At 49.2% G+C, this 21464-nt stretch overlaps 10 protein-coding genes across 10 annotated transcripts; 5 read left to right on the forward strand and 5 right to left on the reverse strand.

The window, feature by feature from the left end:
- Positions 1–55: 55 nt before the first annotated feature.
- Positions 56–2227, reverse strand: LY89DRAFT_779685 (uncharacterized protein). The gene is made up of 2 exons (XM_018222319.1): positions 1539–2227; positions 56–1486 (listed from the first exon to the last, which is right to left on the reverse strand). Exons 1-2 carry the CDS (start codon positions 2023–2025, stop codon positions 504–506), a joined length of 1470 nt encoding a protein of 489 aa, XP_018074136.1. The 5' UTR covers positions 2026–2227; the 3' UTR covers positions 56–503.
- A 723-nt stretch (positions 2228–2950) lies between these two features.
- On the forward strand, positions 2951–5703 carry LY89DRAFT_641021 (uncharacterized protein; the record flags this gene model as incomplete). The annotated part of the gene is made up of 3 exons (XM_018211696.1): positions 2951–3943; positions 3993–5322; positions 5389–5703. Exons 1-3 carry the CDS (start codon positions 3402–3404, stop codon positions 5701–5703), a joined length of 2187 nt encoding a protein of 728 aa, XP_018074137.1. The 5' UTR covers positions 2951–3401.
- Positions 5704–6022: 319 nt separating this feature from the next.
- LY89DRAFT_779687 (anion exchange family protein) lies at positions 6023–8595 on the forward strand (the record flags this gene model as incomplete). Its single annotated transcript, XM_018222320.1, has 6 exons — positions 6023–6525; positions 6642–6674; positions 6725–6928; positions 6980–7467; positions 7538–7731; positions 7795–8595. The coding sequence occupies exons 1-6, from the start codon at positions 6215–6217 to the stop codon at positions 8593–8595; spliced, it is 2031 nt and encodes a 676-aa protein (XP_018074138.1). The 5' UTR covers positions 6023–6214.
- Positions 8596–9507: 912 nt separating this feature from the next.
- On the reverse strand, positions 9508–10892 carry LY89DRAFT_666639 (Nucleotidylyl transferase; the record flags this gene model as incomplete). The annotated part of the gene is made up of 4 exons (XM_018212924.1): positions 9508–10150; positions 10199–10314; positions 10362–10442; positions 10500–10892. 4 exons carry the CDS (start codon positions 10890–10892, stop codon positions 9508–9510), a joined length of 1233 nt encoding a protein of 410 aa, XP_018074139.1.
- Positions 10893–11145: 253 nt separating this feature from the next.
- LY89DRAFT_579684 (ribosomal protein S10) lies at positions 11146–11902 on the reverse strand (the record flags this gene model as incomplete). The annotated part of the gene is made up of 2 exons (XM_018209020.1): positions 11146–11387; positions 11440–11902. Coding segments are annotated over 2 exons (705 nt in total), but the record flags the coding sequence as incomplete, so codon positions are not given.
- A 446-nt stretch (positions 11903–12348) lies between these two features.
- On the forward strand, positions 12349–13767 carry LY89DRAFT_695451 (inosine guanosine and; the record flags this gene model as incomplete). Its single annotated transcript, XM_018216763.1, has 8 exons — positions 12349–12553; positions 12722–12803; positions 12850–12929; positions 12976–13040; positions 13087–13292; positions 13341–13416; positions 13471–13674; positions 13726–13767. The coding sequence occupies 8 exons, from the start codon at positions 12349–12351 to the stop codon at positions 13765–13767; spliced, it is 960 nt and encodes a 319-aa protein (XP_018074141.1).
- On the reverse strand, positions 13660–14917 carry LY89DRAFT_461078 (putative rRNA-processing protein fcf2). Its single transcript, XM_018207684.1, has 3 exons — positions 14675–14917; positions 14447–14612; positions 13660–14245 (listed from the first exon to the last, which is right to left on the reverse strand). Exons 1-3 carry the CDS (start codon positions 14794–14796, stop codon positions 13859–13861), a joined length of 675 nt encoding a protein of 224 aa, XP_018074142.1. The 5' UTR covers positions 14797–14917; the 3' UTR covers positions 13660–13858.
- Positions 14918–16103: 1186 nt separating this feature from the next.
- Positions 16104–17510, forward strand: LY89DRAFT_460711 (CCAAT-binding factor complex subunit HapE). The gene is made up of 4 exons (XM_018207682.1): positions 16104–16322; positions 16420–16433; positions 16484–16538; positions 16589–17510. The coding sequence occupies exons 1-4, from the start codon at positions 16244–16246 to the stop codon at positions 17278–17280; spliced, it is 840 nt and encodes a 279-aa protein (XP_018074143.1). The 5' UTR covers positions 16104–16243; the 3' UTR covers positions 17281–17510.
- On the reverse strand, positions 17448–20414 carry LY89DRAFT_460743 (exocyst complex subunit Sec15-like protein). The gene is made up of 8 exons (XM_018207683.1): positions 20237–20414; positions 19045–20187; positions 18893–18994; positions 18736–18845; positions 18551–18686; positions 18207–18499; positions 17744–18154; positions 17448–17694 (listed from the first exon to the last, which is right to left on the reverse strand). Exons 1-8 carry the CDS (start codon positions 20285–20287, stop codon positions 17616–17618), a joined length of 2325 nt encoding a protein of 774 aa, XP_018074144.1. The 5' UTR covers positions 20288–20414; the 3' UTR covers positions 17448–17615.
- On the forward strand, positions 20237–20986 carry LY89DRAFT_461305 (uncharacterized protein). The gene is made up of 2 exons (XM_018207685.1): positions 20237–20635; positions 20696–20986. Exons 1-2 carry the CDS (start codon positions 20387–20389, stop codon positions 20858–20860), a joined length of 414 nt encoding a protein of 137 aa, XP_018074145.1. The 5' UTR covers positions 20237–20386; the 3' UTR covers positions 20861–20986.
- The last annotated feature ends 478 nt before the right edge of the window (positions 20987–21464 follow it).

Consider the following 21464-nt stretch of genomic DNA (forward strand, 5'->3'; position numbering starts at 1 on the left):
CCAGGAATCTTTTCTTCACTGATGTTGATGAACAAATGCGTCATGAGGGAACAGGGACGTGGGAGACATTATCTTTTATCCATTCCATCCATCTACTACTCTCTCAAAAAGGGTATTATACAAAGATGACACGATCCTGGAGGAGAACAAGACTAAATAGTCCCTCATCTCCAATCCCAGCTAGATCTTAGTCTTCATGAACAGATGTCGTCTAGAAAAACCCAACAACGACCTCATCATCACAACAAATGAGACCAGCTGTTCATCAGCGCTCCAAGACGACTGATTCATACATCAAGAGACAAAAAAACGCCAATTAAATGCCAAAGAAGCGCACAGAAGGTATCCAGGCCAAGAGCCAAAGAAAGAGAAGTGCGCCGGGGGCACTGACAATATCTACAAGGAAAATGCGACATTCGTAATCATCCATAGCCGGAAATCCCTGGACCCGAAAGTCAAGGCACAGACACACACACACTTTCTTGAGACGAAGAAGGCTTATTTCAAACTATCTCCTCAGTAAATCTCGAAGAAGTGTGAGACCCATCATGTGAGGGGTGAGACCGCCCTAGAACATCGGGGCGCCGTGGTGGTGTCAATGGATCGGGCGTTGCCGAAAACGGTCCTTGTTGAGTAACGGGTGTCCTCGCCGGGCTTGGTCGCATAACAGGGACCCCGCTTTCTGGTCGTCTCGAGGTCCCAGAAGGGCCAGCGGTTGATGGGCTGCCAGGTCCCCCATAGAAGCCTTGAGAGTCCCGGTAAAAAGATGATCCACTCAAGGTATTGGGTTCACCTATGCCGTCACCGTACCCATCGCCACCAGTTTGTAAGACTGAAGGGAGCTTTCTTCCAGAAACTCGGTAGAAGCCTCGTTCGCTTTCTGCTGTCGATGATACAGTCCGGTCTGTCTGTCGGGATCCTCTCTTGTTAAATCCAGTTAGGTTGGCTAGAGCCATGGGTACGAAAGCCAGTGATCGCCGCTCAGTCATTCCACCCGATGGTGCAACTGGCGGTGGTCCATCTCGGCTTGTCACAGCTCCAGATCCTTCGTTCCCACTACCCAATGACAACATGGACTGATGTCGTTTCTTCCATCGAATGAAGGCCAAGAGAAGAAATATTAAGATGGCAGCCCCGGCAATACTGCCTACGACGCCACCCACAACGACGGGAGTGGATGGTGTATTAGAAGAACTGGTACCATTTCCACTTCCAGACGTTGCAGTGCTGGTAGGCGCACTGCTTGTGCTCCCTGCTCCTCCTCCACCAATTCCACCGCCAGCACTCGTTCCAGCGACCGAAGATGAAGAACTTGGCGAGTAAAGAGATGAAGTCGAACTTGTGGAGCTCGTTAATTCTTCCGAAGAAGAAGAGCTCGAGGATGTAAGGTAGGTGAAGGACGAGCTTGATAAAGTCGATGAAGACGATATCGAAGAGTTTGAGAAGTTTGGGATTGCGGTCAAGCTACTCGAGGAACTTGAAATTACTGTCATTTGGTTAGTGAACTATTCATTTGTATTCTTGATAGCCAGACTCACAAGTTGTGGAATTAGTACTAGCTATTAACGAAGAGAAACTTGAGGATGTGGAAAGAGCGGATGCCGAGGACGTCGATGTACTGGAATTCAAAGATTGTGAGGCAGAGCTAATCTGCGGTGACCCCCCAGCATTCGTAGACGAGGCTGATGAGGAAGAGGAAGAGACAGGTCCTGGACTGGCGGATGTAGTAGTAGTAAGGTAATTTGTATTTGAGGTGGCTGCAGCACCTGTGGCTCCCTGTGTCGAATCGGCCAAGACGGTTTGTATAGCAAAGGTGCTGCCATTGGAATCGACATCGATCTGTTGTACCACGGATACGGTTGCGGTGACCTCTGTAACGACTGACTGGACTGCGGTAGCGGTCGCTGTATCGCCCGTCTGGGCTCGGTGGAAAAGATGGTGTTGATGTTGGTGTACGTGCTCGCGATGAGCTCTCTCGTGCTTGGCCAGAAGGAGTGATGGCCAAGCGTGGTCGTCGTCGCTCATGGCGGCGCCGTTGCAGCTGTCTCTACAGCGCTGAGTCGTTCAAATTGACCGCGATGCAACGCGTGGGTGAAGTCCGACGACGTCAACTCATTGCCGTCATCGAGGCAGCATGAGGAGAGGGAAGAGATGCGATGCGATGCGGTTGGGGTTGGGTGGGTGGATGAGGTTGCAAGTCGGGCGAGGGAGATTTTGCCGGATAGGATACGGTATAGTACGCAGAGGAGAGGACGAAGACGATCTGTTGCCCTCAGATCATTGGCGTAGAATTGGCTTCATTTCCGTTCCTGGTCAGTGCATTCGCGGCCGCCAATGAGCGTGGTCAATTGAAAATAATGTGGGTCACTCTAGATCATCTCGACTGGGGTGCAGATGGGTCTCAATTCGAGTGCACGAATCACCTGCACGGGCTGGTTAAAAATATGGCGTTTGACTGGGGGGTCTCTTCACGAGGCTCTTTCATCGCACTCAAGGGATTTGAAGGGATAGGCTGATGTGGAATATGTGGAATGCAAAAATATATTTCGTGCCTGAATCAGCGGAGTCGAAGCGTACTTTGGCTTGCTCTACTGTCTCTCCCTTCGTTCAGCTCATCTAGAAGAATGTACCTACTGGCTGGTGAGGCTCTGGTGCGCAGATTGGACTTGTCAGCACAGATGAGGTTCAGTACAGTACTGTGCAGCACAGCACGGACGAGAACTTCTACTGTAGATTGCGCTGCCAACGGTTCGAGGTCGCTTCATCCCATCATTCATGTCTGAGGTGGTGGCCCCAGTACAGTACTAATCTGAAAAGGGCCGGTTCAATACGCCTCAAGTCAAAAAAGATGCTGCGCTATTACTCTTTGAGTCACAATTCGACTCGGGTGCATCTTAACATGTGAGACCAATCCAATGAGGCGCCTTTCATTTTCCCAAATGGTTCATACCTTCATAACTTCACAATTTAATGAAATGCACAACGTGAGTCGTGGAGGTTCATTGCATGTGATCTGCATTCTGCGGCATGATGCCATGTGCGTCGGTCCCTGGACAATGCCTCTCCCGTGGTTGTCATCGCTAGAAAACCAAGCTTCCAGATCGCGGGGGCTGTAACGAGATAACCCAACTCAACAATAGCCAAGCCTCTGAAATTCACGAAACGAAACGAAACGAAACGAAACGACCATCAAACATTTCGATCCTCTCGACCTTTTCGACCATCTCCCTCCTCCCTCCGACCCTTACCTCCCATCGCTTCCACTCCTTGATCGCTGGAATACTGTATCGCCGTCTGATAGACATCGCCCAACTGAAGGATAGGAATCTTCTACTCGAATGTTACCACCCTTCCACCAGGAAATAACATGTCGTAGCAGACTCCATACTCAATAACGCAAGATGGCTACGCCCGCACAACTTGACGAGAAGCGTCGGCGAGACGAGCCAGAATCCTCAACTCAGGGCGGGATAGGACGAATGGCTACAGAAGCTCAACTGGCAGAGAAAGTCCGACGAGACAAAGGAGGGCCCGACCCGTTTGCGTCATTTGCAACTCCTGCGCAACTATCAGAGAAAGCGCGAGGACGACCTCCTCCGTTACCTCCCCGAACAAACTCTGTTGCGGGTCCGCCACCATATACCTCAGACGATGCACGGAGAAGTGAGCTGATCTCGGAGCAATGGAGATCCCACGACCCCAGATCCTCTTCCACACATTCCTTGGTGCCTTCAGAAACAGGGAGAGATGGCAGACGAACACTACTTCTCGTATACGTCCATGGATTTATGGGCAACGAAACTAGTTTCCAGAGTTTCCCAGCACATGTTCACAACCTCCTCACAATTGCCGTCTCAGAGACCCATGTCGTACATACCAAGATCTATCCAAGATATAAATCTAGAAGAGCTATCGAATTTGCCAGAGATGATTTCAGTACCTGGTAAGCCGTCTTTATTTCTGCGGATATATCTAGCTTATGGAACTACTAGGCTCGAACCTCATGAGAATCATTACACCGATGTTGTTCTGCTCGGACACAGCATGGGAGGGTTACTGGCAGCCGAAGTTGCTCTGCAGAGACCTTTAACCCCAGCTACAGGGAAACCTTTCCGCCATCGAATCTTGGGTACCATCAGTTTCGATACCCCATTCTTGGGCATGCATCCAGGTGTTATTGCGAGTGGTATTGGTAGTCTCTTCAGACCAGCAGATCCTCCAAAGCCACAACCAGCACATAGCGGGAGTATGTCACCAATCAGCAGTCAAGCATCAGCTTCGTCTCCCAGCTATGCTCCCTCGTTGGCAGATACGGAATCAAACCTTAGCTTGGTACAAAGCATCACTTCGCCTCTAGCAAGTCCTCCTTCCAATGACCCCTTCTTCAACCCTCCATTCCCAAATGATGTCCGGTTACCAGAACGTAAAGGCTGGAACAGTCTCTTACACTTTGTGAGCAAGCATTCCGATGGCCTCACAACGGCTACGAAGCAATACTTCATGTCACATCTGGAATTTGGAGGCTGTTTAGCAGACTACCCAGGTTTACAAGATCGATACAAGAGGCTTCGAGCTCTGGAGGATGTGGATGATGTTGCGCAAAACAATAATCCAGGCTACCGGCCACCAGTGCGGCGAATTAGGTTTGCCAACTACTATACAGCAAGTACGGGAAGACCTAAACCACCAAAAGTTCCTCCTGGACATATGATTGACAAGGATGGCCATCTCCAACCTATCGAGACTGAAATGCAAGATATGAGTGTGCGTTCTAGTGGGAGCCATTCTCCCACGCCTACACCCAGCATTACCGTCGATGAACATAGTGAGGGTCATATTACACCCCAGCCACTTGAAGATGGGCCTGATGCATCTCCAATTGATGCGCAGATGAAAAATCTTGGCGAGAGTTCTGGCGTACAGGATGACTTCGATGAACCATCTCCAATGAGACACATTGACTCAATACCAATTCCAGACGATGATCCTTACCATCCTTTGAGCATGACAGAAACCGAAGGCGCTGAAGATGAGCCAAGAATCGAAGTACTATCATCTGAATCTACCTTGCCACCGATACCAGACATGCCTATCGAGCCAGAGCAAGTTGACCTGAGTCTATATACTGACAAGGACGAGCGTAAAATCGCAGAGAAAGAAAACAAGCGTGTCATGAGAACGTATCAGCAAGCTATCAAGGATCGAGAGAGCGCTATCAAAGACCGCAAGAAGCTTGTCGAGAAGCGTGAGAAAAAGGTAAGGCAAGAACAAGAGAAGCGGATCAAAGAGAAAGAGAAGCAGAAATCCAAGGAGCAGAAAGAGGTTGAAAAACAGAGAATGAAAGAGTTGAGAGAGGAAGAGAAGCAGAGATTGAGAGAGGAGAGAGAGGAAGAAAAGCGCAAAGCTACCATCAACCCCGAATCTCCTCGAGAAAGACAAGCATCTGTTGCTTCATCAACGAAAGATGACAAACCAAAGCGAGACAAGAAGTTTTGTATGCTACCACCTACATATGGTGGCCAGAGGGATAAGTGCTGGGTCAGAGTATACATGGAGGGTGTTGATGAAGTGGGAGCCCACTGTGGTCTTTTCTTTCCAGGCCCCCAGTACGAGAGTTTGGTCGGAGATGTAGGAGAGAGGGTCCGGAAATGGGTTGAAGAGGACGCTGTCAGGAGAGCGGCTATCGACTCGGAGAGGGTTTGATGAATTACGAGATTACGCCTGGCATACATGAATGATACCCGAAGAAGCATCAAGAATTTGACAATGAGCATATATCAAGATACATTTACGAAGTTTACCTTTGCCACATTAATGTCTATTCTATTGAGCCTTTTCAACATTTCCAAGATCTGCAGCCGTTTTCAAATCTCGCCAAGCTAAATATCGGGCGTTCTCGCCCCACCTGCTGCTCTCATTGGTCACACACCCCCACAATCTCCATAAAATCTGCACGAACGTCATACAAACGCATCCCCACCAATGCACAATTAATTATACAGTGCTACTCTACCTCGTCTACCCCACAGCTAAAATGCCGCTGATGGTACGTACACAAGCGGCCCTTTGGCCGCGCTCAATACCCAAACTTAAGCTCCCAATTGCCCATATCTTCCACCGCAGAAAGTTCTCCCTCCGCCTTCAATTGGCATCCTAATGCATCAACAACCCTCGATTCCCCCCTTCCCCCCATTGACCGCTGAATGGACACAAGATGGCGAACCAAGCCACAGGTCCAAATACCTACACCCTGCCTACCTCCCTGCCCCACGACACGCCCTCGAATCCCTCTCGAAAATGGAAACAGAGACTCTCGTTCCTGCCGTCCTCGAATTCTAGAGCCAACGAAGATATGAGGAGACAAACGACGAATAGTAGCGAGCGGAAGAGGAAGTGGTGGAAGATACGGTTCTTTAGGGGCATGATCAATGATGTGAAGAGGAGGGCGCCGTATTATAGGAGTGATTGGACGGATGCGTGGGATTATAGGGTTGTGCCGGCTACGGTTTATATGTATTTTGCTAAGTGCGTTGGTTGTTCAATTTATATTTTCATTATACAACCTGCAATCCCAAATTTCGTACTCAATTATTCTTGGAGATGGAGATGTAAAAGTGGATACATACTGACGGCGAACATAGTATTTTACCGGCGTTGGCTTTCTCGTTGGATATGTAAGTTCTGTTTCCAATAGAGGGGAAGGGAGGAAACTGACAGTGCACAGGTTCACGAAAACTCACATGAGTTTCGGAGTCAATGAAGTCCTTCTATCCTCTGTTCTTGGAGCAGTAGTCTTCTCCCTCTTTGCAGCCCAACCCCTCGTCATCGTAGGTGTCACTGGACCCATCACTGTGTTCAACTACACCGTCTACGATATCATGGTCCCAACCGGTACAAACTACTTTGCCTTTATGGCTCTAGTTGGCATGTACGTTCAGCTTCCATATCCCAACTCCAAAAGACAAGCTAATGTAAACAGATGGTCCCTAGCAATGCACTGGTTCCTAGCCATAACCAACGCCTGCAACGCTCTCAAATACGTAACCCGCTTCTCCTGCGACATCTTCGGCTTCTACGTTGCGTTCATCTACCTGCAAAAAGGGATCCAAGTCCTCACTCGTCAAGGTTCCGACGAAGCATTCTACCTCTCCATCACCGTTGCTCTCCTGGTCCTCGCCGTCGGCTATCTTTGTGGGATTATAGGCACTAGTCCATTATTCCAACATTACGTTAGAGTGTTCATCAAAGATTACGGGACGCCGTTGACGGTCATTTTCTTCACGGGATTCGTGCATATCGGCAAGATGAGAGAGGTGGATCTGAGTACGTTGCCGACGAGTAAGGCGTTCTTCCCGACTAGTGATAGGGGGTGGTTTGTGCATTTTTGGGATATCAGTGTAGGGGATGTGTTTATTGCTATCCCGTTTGCTGTGCTTTTGACGATTCTGTTTTATTTTGATCATAATGGTATGTTCTTTCTCTTTCCTTCTCTCCCAACTTGGTTCAAGAAGAACAGACCAAGCTAATAATAGAATAGTCTCCTCCCTCATAGCACAAGGCACCGAATTCCCCCTCCGCAAACCAGCCGGTTTCCACTGGGACATCTTCCTCCTCGGCCTCACCACCGGCGTAGCAGGACTCCTCGGCATCCCCTTCCCCAACGGTCTCATCCCCCAAGCACCATTCCACACCGACTCCCTCTGCGTCACCAAAGTCGTCTCCGACCCCGACGTAAGCCCCTCCTTCCCTCCCTTTCCCCCGCGTATCCCCTCACCTAAACTAACACTATCACAGGAAGAATCCCCCACCAAAGGCCACACCAAAACAATCACCTCCCACGTCGTCGAACAGCGCCTCTCCAACCTCGCCCAAGGCCTCCTCACCCTCGGCACCATGACCGGCCCCCTCCTCATCGTCCTACACCTCATCCCGCAAGGCGTCCTCGCCGGCCTCTTCTTCGTCATGGGCGTCCAAGCCCTCGAATCCAACGGCATCACCCTGAAACTGCTCTTCCTACTCAAAGACTCCTCTCTAACCCCAGCATCCGAACCTTTGAAACGCATCACGCGCCGCAAAGCCATCTGGATCTTCGTCGGTATTCAACTCCTCGGGTTTGGAGCCACGTTCGCCATCACGCAGACGATCGCCGCGGTCGGGTTCCCGATTATTATTCTGGGGCTGGTGCCGGTAAGGACGGTTTTGCTGCCGAGGTGGTTTGCGGAGGGGGAGTTGAGGGTGCTGGATCAGCCGACTGCGAGTCCGTTTACGATGGTGAGTGTGGGGGGCAATTATGGGGAGGATGTGGATGTGGATGTGAGGGATGGAGGGGATGGGATGGTGCCGAATAGTGGCGAGGAGACGGCGGTGCAGAGTGGGAGTGAGGGGGTTCTTGTTGGTGGGAGTGGGGATCGGGACGGGGAGGAGAGTGAGGAGGCGAGGGCGGAGAGGGGGGAGGGGATGAAGAGGAGGGATAGTTGGAGGTTGGAGGGGCGGAGCGGGAGGTGGGCTGGGGAGGGAAGTGGTGGGGGTGAGAGTTACGAGATGATGAAGCCGGGGATGATGAGGAGGAGTGTGAGTCGGACGAGTAAGACGTAGAGAAGAGATAGCATGGTATAGATCAGATCTGTAGAGTAGATCCGAAAGAAGGATGGTTGGGAACAAGACGAGCATCTGGGAGAAAGGAGAGAGTAACAAGATGAGAGAAGCTTCTGCTTTCGATCGGAGATATCAATAAATTATCCTCTCCTGTTTGGCAACCCGATTCTATAAATGTTAAACCTTGAACCCAGGTCTCGAGTAACTTGCTTCCCCCAACGTCCCCGATCAGGCAAGATTAGCATAACACAATAGACTGGGACTTTCGAACTTGATCTTTATCTTTATCTACTATTGCGGGTCCGAAAGCTACGTTTAGAATCAGCCAAAGAGGTCCCGTAAAACGCAGCTCTACACCCGGGTATCTTACTGTGAAACTCTCCCGTCTGCACCGATTTTGGGATCGTGTTACTGGGTGGTGTTTGGGAAATTGAGGAGTTGGTAAGTGGTCCGGGAGGCAGGATGTTGGGAGTGAAGGATGGATAGATTGGAATGAGAAGGTATTGTTTAGAGAGATAAGAACTTGCTAGATTAAGAGGGTAGCGGTGGCCAGGATGGAATAAGTGAGGGAAAGTTTGACAGCCAGGATTTACAAAATCAAGCAAGTGACGTGATAGAGTGAGTAAAGTCCAGAATAAATTAAAAGAGCAAAGAGGCCTGAGAAAATGCCGCTATAGGCACGATTAGGGCACTGACTCTCGGTGATTGTGGGTTGGTTTCAAGAATAGTTTTAGCAATCGTGTTCATGTTTTCAAAGACGAGCACACATGTTGCAGATTGGAAGCTTGAGATAGATGTCAACAAACTCTTCGTTCGAGAGCATCCGTAAAGGAAGTTTAAGCATTAGAGGGGTATTTACATTCCCATCATACAAATATCTATCTATACAATCCCCACCTATCCAATCCAACACTACAACCCCACAGCCCCCCTAACAACCCCCATCGTCCCCTCAGCACTCTCCCTCGCCCTCTCCGCCCCCCTCCTCGCAACCCCCTCCAAAAACCCCTCCTCCCTAACGACCCGCTCAAACTCCCCCCTCACCCCCTTCAGCCCCTCCACCACCGCATCCGTCACCAGCGCCTTAAAAGCGCCTAATCCCATGCCGCTCCTCTCTAATTCCCCTCCTATTTCCTCCGCGCTCTTCCCGCTGGGGTCGAACGCTGAGAGGAGGTGCAGGAGGTTCGTTACGCCGGGCCGGAGAGAAGGGGAGTAGGAGACGGAATTGGAATTGTCTGTTAGGGCAGATGTGAGTTTCTTTTTGATGGTTGAGGGGGAGTCTGTTATTAGGATGCGGGAGAGGGGGTTGGGTGCTGATTTTGACATTTTTGAGAGCGGGTCGGTGAGGGACATTATGCGTTTCGTTGGTGCTGATGGGAGGTTAGTTTTGTTGACGGGGCAGAAGAGGAAGGGGGAGGGCGAAGGGGAAGTACAGAGCAGGGTTTGAGGGGCTACGAGGAAGTTGCCGTTGTAGGTGTGGTTGAAGTTCGTTACGCATTCGCGGGCAAATTCGAGGTGTTGGCTTTGGTCTTCGCCGACGGGGACGTGAGTTGCTCTATGTATCATCAGAGCCATTCTCTTCTCCTAGAGTTGAATTTCTTACCTGTGGACTAAGATATCTGCAGCTTGCAGCACAGGATAAGAGAAGAGGCCTAATTTGAGCTTTGATTTACTACTCTCATCTAGCGGAGAAGTATGATCTGACAACGACAATTTACTCTATGAAGATATTAGACATGTATACAAAACAGAAGAGTGAAACATACCTTCCACTGCGTCATCCTAGACAAATATCCCATACTAGCCGTACAACTCAAAATCCACATCAACTCGGCATGAGCCTGTACCTATTCCCCATAACCATTAGCCACTTCCCAATCTCTTCTCTTAAGGAAAAGACTAACCTCACTCTGAAAAAACAAAATACACCTCTCCTCCCTTAACCCCACCGCCAACAATGTCGCCAACGCCTCCCTCTTCCACCTCCTCAACGCCCCCGGGTCCTGCGGTACGGTGATAGCATGCAGGTCCACGATCGAGTACAGCAGTTTCGTGTCTGGGGCTGCCGAGTTCTGGAGTGAGACCCAGTTTTGTAGGGCGCCTAGGTAGTTTCCTAGGTGTGGGATGCCGGTTGGTTGGATGCCGGAGAAGATCACGTGGGGATGTGAAGGGGATGAGGAAGAGTTGTGGCGAGTTTGAGGGGAAAATTGAAGGGGGAGAGTTGCATGGTAGGTTAGGGAGCGGAGAGGGTGGGAGAGGAGGCGGTGTCGAAGGGTGGACCTGCAGGAAGGCAGCATCTTGTTTGGTTGTGGGAGAAAAGAGAGATGAAATGGGTCATTATAATTTTTTGAGATGAACAAGACGCCACGTGATATCAAAGATCAGAATTGGAAGAGGAGAGCAAGTAGAAAGCGGATATGATGTACAAGTGATGTCTGTTTAAGTCTCTGTATTTGTTCATGTAATTTCTACAATGCAGCTCTTACTGTTACAATATCCCATCATGTACAACCAGAACCTCTCTGGCAAGAAGAGCCGCTTATTCCACCTCTATTCATCCAATTCTCTCTGCGACGGAATGAAACTTTCCCTCCCAACCGGCCATGTACCCTTCGGTCTCTTATCTTGCATAGGGCCACTAGCACCAGAAGCCTGTCTAAAGACCGCCTTGTTTATCGTAGAAACAGGCTTCTTTGCCAACTTGCTCTTCTTATTGAACGCCAAGTTATTCAACGTAGGCTCCAACACATCCTTCATCTTCTCCATCTGAGCATCCATCTCCTTGCCAACATCTGCGTTTCAATTAGCCAAGTATCCACTATTGTGAAGAAGGGAGGAACATACTCAATTTACTAAACTCCCAAACATTGGCCTTCATTCCAATGCCATAGTATGAATACTTCCTCAAAAACGCCAACCACAACTCCTGCGTCTCCGCCTCCCCATCCTTAATCTGGATCAACCTCCTCACAGTCCTCCTCTCAAAATTCTCCTGACTCTTTTTATGAATAAAACTGCCCCTGGGAACCGTCCATCTCTCCGTAATCCTTGGCAAGGTAACCGGTCCCGAAGCCGGCAGACCCAAATAATAGGCTGCTCGGATGGCGAAATCGCAGAAGAATTCGAGATTGCGGATGCTATAGGACCGCAGCTGGAGATCGCAGGTCGGGACTCCGTATTTGGGTCTGCGTTTGAGGGGCCGCAGGTAGACTGCTTGGACGGAGCGCGGGAGGCGGATGTCGTTTTCTGCGAGGTCGGAGACGTCTGATTCGTGTGTTATCTCTGGGGGAGAGGTTGGGTTCAAGCTTCGTTCTGGGCGGAGGGCCTGGGATTGTGGTGCTGTTTGCGAAGGGTATGCGGGATTAGGGAGAGGCCGTGGTGGGATGGTATTTGATTGTTCGGTGGGATTGGATGTTTCTCCAGAAGCAGAGTATGAGGAGTATTGTTGAGTGTTGTGTCGTATGGGGAGGGTTGCTGGATGTGAAGCTCTGATGAGATGGGACGATTGGCTCTTCTACATATTCATTAGTTTCGCAGAGCGCATTCGGAGGATAAAGACCATATTCACTGTTGTAGAACGTACGATTGCCCGCCAGGGTAATCGCACAGAGGCCGATGACGCCATGTTTGATGGGTGTAAAGAGGTTGTGGTGAATCTTGAGATGCGGCCAAAATATTTCTTAGCGGCGTCGCCCCATATCGCAAGGCTGATTCTACAACATCCCGGTCACATCACAACGAGGAAAATACAAAATGGTCACCACAACAATAACTCTCGATTTGATTGAGCAAGGGGTGGCTTATATTGAGTCTATTCTTCCTAATGGATTTGCGCCTAAGGTGGGCATTATTGGTGGTTCAGGCATGTGTGGATTGCAGGGTGCATTTCACGGTGGAACTCGAGAGATCTCATATGAGACAATGAGAGAGGCAATTGGAGACTTCCCTGTCACAACCGGTACGTTCATTGATGAGAGAGTTCTCCCGAAGATCGGATTTTGAACAAAGAGAGATAAACAGGAAACCGTGAAATCGAATCTGCTTTGGGACAAAAATTCACGCGTTGGAACGCGTCAAAAGATGGTGGGAAGACATGTTGTATTGCAAATAGCTGACCCTCATTTAGTACTGGGACATCCTGGTAAATTCCTCTTTGGTCATATTGGCGTGACAAAAACTCCCGCTGTCTTGATGTGTGGACGCACCCAGTGAGTGACGCATGTTTAGGAAGAGACCCAAGCTGACAACGGCCAGCTATTATGAGAGCCACGAGCTTCAGATTGCCACACTGCCTATCCGCATCCTGGGGCTTCTCGGAGTGGAGACCCTCATCAGTAGGCAAGCAAAGCTCGAAAAAGAGCTTTACTAACAATTGACTAGTAACCAATGCAGCTGGTGGATTGAGCTCTGAACTCAAGGTCGGTGATATCGTGCTCGTCAACGACGTAGGTAATTTATAAAACTGTTGTTGAAGAGAGCTAATTCGAGAAGCATATCAACTTCCCCGGACTTGCTGGTTCCAACCCATTGCGAGGCCCGAATATTGGTGCTTTGGGTCCACGATTCCTGCCGCTCGCCGATCCCTATGACTTCGCTCTTGGGCGTGTGGCACACCGAGCTTGGAAAGACCTTAAGCGGGATGACTGGAAGCTTAAGTTGTTGCATGAAGGTGTCTATGGATTCGTTGCAGGACCCAGGTATTGTCCTTGTTCCTCTTCGGAATGAAATGCTGCTAACCTTGTTAGTTATGAGACCAGGGCAGAGTGTAGAATGCTTGCTAGTAACGGGGTAACTATGGTTGGAATGAGCACAGTACCTGAAGTAAATCCTCATGCTCGTAGTCTGAGTTGAATGATGACAGCTCATCTTTTATAGGTCATCATTGCAGCACATTGCGGAATTCGTGTTCTCGCAATGAGTCTCATCAGCAACGTTTCTGTGATGGAACCAGGACCTCGTGGTGATGACCCGGATTTTGTGGCACGCAGCAACGAGGAGCTCGGACGATTCATGAACAAAGACAAAGCCAACCATGATGAAGTACTCGAAGCTGCCCATGGATATGTCGACAAGATCAAGGTAAGTCGATTTGACTCATAATATAACAATGCTGATTATCGACTTGAACAGAATTTGATCGTCAAGATCATCGAGATTGAGATGACAAGGTAGCGCGTTTGCAAGTATATGGTTCGGCGTTGCATATATTGCGGGATATGGGCACATAGCGTTGGCGTTGGGTCTGGGGGCGTATATTGGCTGATCAAGTTTTCGATACCCGACCTCCTTTGCGCATGGCCATCAGCTTCTTATAGTGAGCCTTCTTGCCGCTGGTTTTAGCAGCCTGAATTTCATTATATTTCGCCTTGAAGCGTCCAGTCGTGACCTCGCCAGCCAAGACTTCCTCGACCAGAGTTCTCTTTCGGTCCTTGTTCGTGAGTCTTGCGCTGAAGTACTCGGTAGGTCCTTCAATGATTGTGCCGACTTGTGAAAACTCCGGTACCTGTGGCTTCCCGCTCTCTTTCTTGTAGTGTCTCTTTGGGTCCAGGACGTCGCGCATACGCAGAAGTTGTAAGTCGCGCTTGAGTTCTGGAGTCAGATTCGTTCGAGGCAGATTGTACCAGTCTGCACCAGCAGTGGCTTTCTTTTCCTGTAATTATACTGTCAGCAGAGGCGAGACAAAGCTTCCAATTCACAAAAAGGTGTTTCTCTTCTCAGTGTAACTATGATATAAAAGCATCATTTTGTGCAGGGCGGTACCCAAGACGGGACCACATTCTGCGTCATGTTCTTTGGGTTAAATTTTCCTCATAGAAGGAATCTCGAAGATGAAATGAGACATTCGACATACCTCGTCTCCCCTTTTCTTCACTGTTATAGGATCTTCCACCACACGAAACGAGTTGGCCAGCTTGCGCTCATGTTCGCTGACGAGGTGAGACACATCAATTTGGGGGCCATGCTGAGTGCTCTTGATGTAGGAGTCGATTTTCGTATCAGACGCAATTCGAGGGATACTGCGAGCAATGTCAGCCAGGCTTCGGAGGCTTCGGGTGAAGTGTTTGGAGGGGCGCAGTACCTGTGGGACAGGGCGGAAATTTCAGATGGTTTATTCTGCTTCTTGCTTTTGGATCTCAGCCGCTGTTCGGCATCCTTGAGCAATTGCTGAAGTTGCTCATCTGACAGATTATCGTCTGCCATGGTGGATCGCTAAATGCTGGCTCTCGCTGCAGATGTCCTAGAGCTTTGTGCCGTTGGAAGCTTTCAAGAATGAATTTCTCGATACTCGCTAGATAAATCAAATCTAGCGCTATGACATTTACGGCCTAGTGCCAAATAGAACTGCCCTCACCGCATCACAAAGGTCGGTCAGAGTGAAGCTGGTCGGGGTCGGGTTACAGAGACGGGAAGTTGGAATGAAAAGATGGAGAAGAGATTTTTTAGATGATGATGATCGTGTGCATGAAGCTTGGCCTCACAATCCTTCCAAAGCAGCCTCCCTATTCGTCGACGAGCTCTTGGGCAGAGACGAGAGACGAAGAATGGTCCCAGAAAACGGCCTCCTGGTGCGTTGGTGAACGCATCTCGCATCCTACAGATACGGGCGTGGGCATCGAGGAAGCTATTCAGCCTTGTCGGTGCAGTGGGATGATGGGCTGGGTTGTAGATGGACAACGCATACACCCCCCATACCATCTCATCCCATGCCATGCCATGCCATCCCACATCGAACAACCCATTCCCTTAACAGTCGAAGAGCAATTCCTGCATGAGAAAGCTGCCCAATGTAAACTGCCAGTGAACCATATAAACCGTGGCTTGCCCTCCCCCCAAAAGACCCAGAGCCACTCACGCAAGTCATACATACATCACAGCACATTACATTGATCGATCACTTCAAGCTGGCACAAATCCATCCACCGCTCACCGTCCACAAACCAGCAAACCCCATACTTTCATCCGTCAACTTACCGTTTCCCCCACAAAGTGCACGAAACGAGAGCCGTACAGCAGCAGTAGCAGCAGCAACGAGTAAGAGGCGTGTACCTTAATCTCCAGACCTCCAGTATCTGCCATAGGGCGACCATTCGCATCGTTGCTTTCACGGGCGCATAGCAGAGCACATTTGACTCTGTCGCCTTGATTCGTCGTCTGGGTTGTCTGGTGGGTGCCGCGAAACTGCGATCCCAGATCCATCACCTCGGAGCGCATCCAACCAGCGAACCTCAAACGCTCTTGGTTCCCGACAAAAAACACGAACGAAAGCTCAAGCTCGAGGTGTCGTCCCCAACCAATCACGACCCTCGAACTCGGGGAGCTGTCAACAAGCTCTCTCTTTGCGACAAACTCTGCTGTTCTCTCAATCATTCCTCAATCGCAGAGCGCTTTTCTATCCTCGGTTTGCGAGCCCGAAAACGTCGCGCTCGGCTCTTCTCCGGACCGTCAGCTTCCGTCATTGAAGTGGGAAGCTGAACCTCTTGAGCCGCAGAGACTCGAGGCAAGCCCATCGTCGAAGCTCTCCATCCGCGCGAGCGCAACTTACATTCTACAGCTCGTTGACTGCCATTGATATCTTGCAACGCGGCGAACTGCGACGAAGAAGGGAACAAGGTGATCGATAGTCAGTGCGCGAAGAAGATCGCTCAGGATGGAGCAGAACCCACCCTCCTCCCACGGGCAGGGACGCACCCAGCCGGCGTATGATACCTCTCATGGCGGACACTATGGTACGTTTGCACTTTCATCAGATTGCAGATTATAGCAAACAACTTCTGTCGCTTGATCTCCATGTCGTGGAAATCATTGGCTAATGAACGCGATTAGGTGCCAGTGCTGCAGTATGTACCTCGATGAACGCCTGGCGCATTATTTACTGACGACCGAATAGCTTGCAGCTCAAGGGTTTGCGCCTGTCGCAGAGTTCTACACTGGTGCTTGGGCAAATGTATGCATTCTGGTACCTATCAAACGAAGAGGAAGCTGATAGGAGTACAGGTCAATCAAGGTCTTCATGGCACCTACAAAGACATCCTCACAACCTACTGGCAGCATGTCATCAGCCATCTCGAGTCCGAAACCCACGATTATAAGCTACATCAACTACCTCTTGCACGTATCAAGAAAGTCATGAAGGCGGATCCTGAGGTCAAGATGATTTCGGCCGAAGCACCGATCTTATTTGCCAAGGGCTGTGATATCTTCATTACAGAGCTTACCATGCGCGCTTGGATCCATGCTGAAGAGAACAAACGCCGTACACTCCAACGCTCAGATATCGCTTCTGCTTTGGCTAAGTCGGATATGTTCGATTTCCTCATCGACATTGTACCCCGCGAAGAAGCCGCCTCCCATGCCAAGAGAGCTACCGGCGGCGCACAAGCATCTGCAGGTGTCCCACCTGGCGGTGCCCAACTTCCACCTCAAAGTATTCCCCAAGCTGGCCATCCTGGCGGGCATAATATGCCACCACCAGATCCATCCTACCTCGGTCAGCATATGGCGCAAGAGACCGATTACCGCCAAGGTCCTATGTACACTACCCAAGTTCAAGCTGGTCCAGCAGCTGGATATGGTGCTCCTCCCCAGGACATGTATGGCCAAATGGAAGGTATCTATGGTGGTTATCCTCCTATGCAGGCGCAGCAGGTATGTCCGGAACCTCCGTCTGTCTCTGCTCAAAATTAACGTGTTCCAGCAAATGTACCATGTCGCACAACAACGACCACAAGATCCTTCTGTCGGCCAAGATGCTGGACACAGCTATCCACGCCATGATGGCGGAGAAGGTGACGCTGATGCTGAGGGCGAGAGAGATTATGAGGTTGGCTAAGAGTAGTGGCGAGGTAGAGACTGGGTTTCGTAGGATTTGGGAATGGAGTTCGGAGGCAATTAGTACCCCCTCGAATGGCCATTTTCTTGGCTTGGATGTAATGAACAAAAACCCCAGATTGCATTGTATTTTCTGACCACATTTACCTGGCAATCATGACCAATTGTGATGTGAACGATCAAGTATTTGGTTATCTCATGCCAAATCTGGATGAGAAATTTCCCAGACGATCGGTTCTTGACGGACTTTGCATCACAGAATGAGTGATTCTAAACCATGTTAGCGTTTTCTAATCTGCCTGAGACATTTAGAACTTACTTCTCGAGGATCTTAGGTCCATTCATGGCATCCACTCGTCCGAATTTCTTGTTCCTGATCGAGATGTCGTAGAAGTCGTCTGGGTTCTCGGTCTGCATCAGCAGCACTGTCTGCTGCAACTCGTCCAAATTCTCCTTGAGAATAGGGGCATTCTCAAGGGTGTCAACGAAGTCAGAGAGGTAAGTGACGTCCTTTGCCAATGCAGCAACACCATTAGGATTGATCTTCTTGACTTCTGGAGAGAGAGGCAATGCTAGGATCATATTTGCTGCGTGGGAAAGAGCGTCAAAGTAGATCAGCTCTTTGATTTCTCGTGGAAGTCCAAGGAGGGTGGAGTTCATGATATTGGAGAGATAGCGAGTCAGGGTCTGCATGTAGTTGCTTGGCTCAGTTTCGAGTGTTGGCGCCATCCTATAGGAGATGTATCAGTCGCAGGATTGAAACACATGGGATTTCCACATACCAATCATATTCTGCTGTCTCTACTAGATCGTCGATCTTTGAGTTGACAAGCTCGAAGATTCGCTTTTCAGCAGTCTTCTTGTTGCTTCGGAAATCCTCCGTAGCATCTAATACAATTGGTCCTCCTGCTGAGCTTGACGATCGAGCTGCAATAAGGAGCTGCTCTAGTTCTCGGCACGCGGTTTCGAAATGCTCTAGATTGATCAAGATCTGGACAATCTGGCCCAAGTACTGAGAACTCAATCTTTCAACTAACGAGCTGCAGACTTTCTCCGAGAGAAGCTGATCAAGAGACTGATGTCGCAGATTAGCAAGGGACTGAGTAGTGTTCGAATGTGCTCATACCTTCTTCAGTGTCTCATCAATAACATTCGGATGTTGGAAATGATCATCCGAAAAGAAGTAAAATTGGTTGAGGAAATTTCTGATGTCTATACAACAGAGAGGATACATCTGAGAGAATGGTAGGACGCATGGAAATCTGTACTCTAGTCAATGCTGCCCATTTTTTGTTGCAGAGGTGTACTGACGTGAGTTCTTCTCTTGGTTTGTCTGGCGTGAACCAACTGACATTAATGACTTTATCATATTCTTCCAAATTGCTAATCGGCATGGGCATGTAGTCATCAGTCGAGACAATCTGGAGATGTCAGTCAGAGTTCAAGTATCGGAGTGCGAAGTAATTACCTCTTGGAAATCTTCACTGAACCTCTTCTTGAGCAGTTCAGCATATTTGTCGAACAGAGTCAGCAAGAAGTTGTCCAACGTTGTCACAGAATAACCCCAGCCCTGCATAGAACATTAGCACCGACCACGAGTAGCTCAAAATCTCAACTTACGTCCATGGTTTGAATGAACAGAGCAATGACGCCCTTGATTTTAAGGAGCACCTCGGCATTGTCAATGGTGTCCAATGCCTTGGTGATCAGCGAAATGGCAGTCTGACACATGGAATCCCATAGTTCGTCAACATCCACTGGAGAACGTAGATTGTGAGCTCGTCGCATAGTTGCCTTTTCGATGATGGCAAAGCCAGCAATACCTTCTAGTAAACTGCTCAAACTATTTTCGTCGTCGTCGACTAAACTAATAGCAGTAGGAAGCAACAGCTCTTTCTGCTTTCTTCGGGTTGCCGCGTAGTCTGATCTGAATTTATCGCTCTGTCCTAAAGCTTCATGGATATGCAAGCACTCGAACAGAGGTGTAAAGTCAACCTGAAGCTCCTCATTGTCCAGCACATCAAACTCCTCACTCTCGTCAAACACTAATTCAATGGCAGAATTGAGCTTGAAGTTCCGTAGATATTCATCTGACTCCATGCGTTCCTTCTGCCTAGTCCGTCGCAGTTCTGTATGGTAGAAAGCAACCTCTCCAAGGAACTGCGAGGTCTCTCTGATTCGATATAGCCAGGTATTCAAGTCCGACATGACAGCTTCCGAGATAGCCTTTTGGGAAGAAGGTATGGATTTCTGGATGATATCCGCCAACCTGTGCTGCGTAGCATATTTGTTCTGTATTGTAGGGATCAAATGTTCGTTCTGAAGATCGTCCAGCGCTTTCAGAGCTGCGTAGTATTTCTTCTTCTTGATCAGATCATGAGCTTGATTCACTGCATGTAAGATCTTCAATGATTCCTTCAGAGCTTCCGCAGCTTCAGCAATGTTCTGTCGAATCGCTTTCGTATCCACCAGCGCTTCCTTCTGTGCCGCTAACTTCTCGGTGCTTGCTTGTATCGACTGGTTGAGCTGTAGAATCTCAGATGTAAGAGCTACAGTCCCCTCCCGGACTTTCTGTAGCTGGTTGACAGACTGGAGGAATTCGTCATGTTTGGTCAAACCAATTCGTTCGATATCAGCCTCGCGTTCGTTGGCATACTGGGACAAGCTCTGCATGAGGCCTGGTGTTCGATTGGAATTCGTAGCATCTTTGAGAGCTGGTATCAGTTGGTCGAGATAGTCCGAGTCAGAGGAGGACAGGATAATCTATATTACTGTCAGAAACATAGTGGCATGAGCAGTGAAGATATAATACTTGTTGTACTGCGACTCGATAGTCATCGTATTGGGGTACCTTGCGAGACATGATGGTGGTACCTTATGTTGTCGAAGTTGCAAAGCATATCAACCTCAAGAGCTCGAAGCTATCACAGTATTGTCTTCTGTATGCCGTGCCTGAATCTGTATGGAGCCTTGCAGGCCGAGACGCCGGAGGACGGCGATACTTATCGCCGTAGTGTCACGCTATGCTGATGAGGCCAGGGCTAAGAAAAATCGCGGTCGGACCTCGTCGGCTCTCGTTCTTCGTCGCGTCGTCTTCAACTGTGCAATCTTCCAAGAACAAAGTTCGTTGCTGGAGTATGGTGTTGCTGTTGCGCTGGCCGGTCTCAAATTGTTGCAGAAATTCTGGCTCACGCTGATTCTTGCTGCGGCAATGAAAGAAAATCGTCGCCTTGGAGTCTACCCCGCGTCTGAAAATCGGCTGACGTTTGACAGGTCCGCAAGCTCGTATGTTTTGGGCACAGAGATAGAATATGCATATATTTACTCGGAGACATTCTTGATGGTGCTGCCTATGGTAGCTTGTGATGAGTCAGTGGTGGAGAGGAGAAGTGGTCTATCATCTATGTGGAGGGCTGAAGATGCTAGACTGGCCTGATCCAATCTTCAAAGTTGAAGAATTTAGATATGAGAAGGGAGTTTCATATGTTAGTAGTAGACGATGCGATCTCTCGGGGCTCGGACTCTCGTTAAGCTAGTGGCTCTACAAGAAGAAGGTGCTGTGAGCAGCAATTTTGGCCGCTCCCAAATCTCTGTAGGGAGAGTTAATTGGTGCAGTGAAAGACATACAAACAAACAAGACTTTTTGGCAATGCTGAGTCTTGCAGAGGCTTCAGACTTGCTGCCTGCTTCATGGAAAGTATGTTATGGTACTGCTGCCCCAAAGCCCAAGCACCAGATGAAGCAGCCTCTCAGCAAGAAGTGGCCCTCGAATTGTGGCATGAAGTTTCCGTTGTCGTCTGAAGTGGTCAAAGATATGTCTATAATCATGGATTGGGAAGTGTACGTGGGAAGGAACCGTCAAGTCTGTTATATGTAACGATGGTCCAAAGCGATCAGACGAACGTTCCTTCCCGTACACTAGATCCAGAGGTCTTGACTGCATGATTTCAATTGAAGAGAACGGATGATTTTGGTCTGGATGAAAACATCGTGCCGTAATTATGAACAAGAACATAGGGCTGCGAGTTATTGCAACAAAT

The sequence above is a fragment of the Mollisia scopiformis genome, assembly GCF_001500285.1.
Source record: "Mollisia scopiformis unplaced genomic scaffold LY89scaffold_7, whole genome shotgun sequence".
NCBI classification, from domain to species: domain Eukaryota; kingdom Fungi; phylum Ascomycota; class Leotiomycetes; order Helotiales; family Mollisiaceae; genus Mollisia; species Mollisia scopiformis.

Coding starts and splice junctions, on each gene's coding strand:
- LY89DRAFT_779685 (XM_018222319.1), bottom strand. CDS start 2,025: ATGAGCGACGACGACCACGCTTGGCCATCACTCCTTCTGGCCAAGCAC. Junction 1,487..1,538: donor TAGTACTAATTCCACAACTT/GTGAGTCTGGCT, acceptor ACCAAATGACAG/TAATTTCAAGTTCCTCGAGT.
- LY89DRAFT_461078 (XM_018207684.1), bottom strand. CDS start 14,796: ATGGCAGACGATAATCTGTCAGATGAGCAACTTCAGCAATTGCTCAAG. Junction 14,613..14,674: donor ATTTCCGCCCTGTCCCACAG/GTACTGCGCCCC, acceptor CATTGCTCGCAG/TATCCCTCGAATTGCGTCTG. Junction 14,246..14,446: donor TGAAGAAAAGGGGAGACGAG/GTATGTCGAATG, acceptor GTATAATTACAG/GAAAAGAAAGCCACTGCTGG.
- LY89DRAFT_460711 (XM_018207682.1), top strand. CDS start 16,244: ATGGAGCAGAACCCACCCTCCTCCCACGGGCAGGGACGCACCCAGCCG. Junction 16,539..16,588: donor CTACACTGGTGCTTGGGCAA/ATGTATGCATTC, acceptor TGATAGGAGTAC/AGGTCAATCAAGGTCTTCAT.
- LY89DRAFT_460743 (XM_018207683.1), bottom strand. CDS start 20,287: ATGTCTCGCAAGGTACCCCAATACGATGACTATCGAGTCGCAGTACAA. Junction 20,188..20,236: donor ATCGAGTCGCAGTACAACAA/GTATTATATCTT, acceptor ACAGTAATATAG/ATTATCCTGTCCTCCTCTGA. Junction 18,500..18,550: donor TTGATGAGACACTGAAGAAG/GTATGAGCACAT, acceptor CTGCGACATCAG/TCTCTTGATCAGCTTCTCTC.
- LY89DRAFT_461305 (XM_018207685.1), top strand. CDS start 20,387: ATGGAGCCTTGCAGGCCGAGACGCCGGAGGACGGCGATACTTATCGCC. Junction 20,636..20,695: donor CGCTGATTCTTGCTGCGGCA/ATGAAAGAAAAT, acceptor CTGACGTTTGAC/AGGTCCGCAAGCTCGTATGT.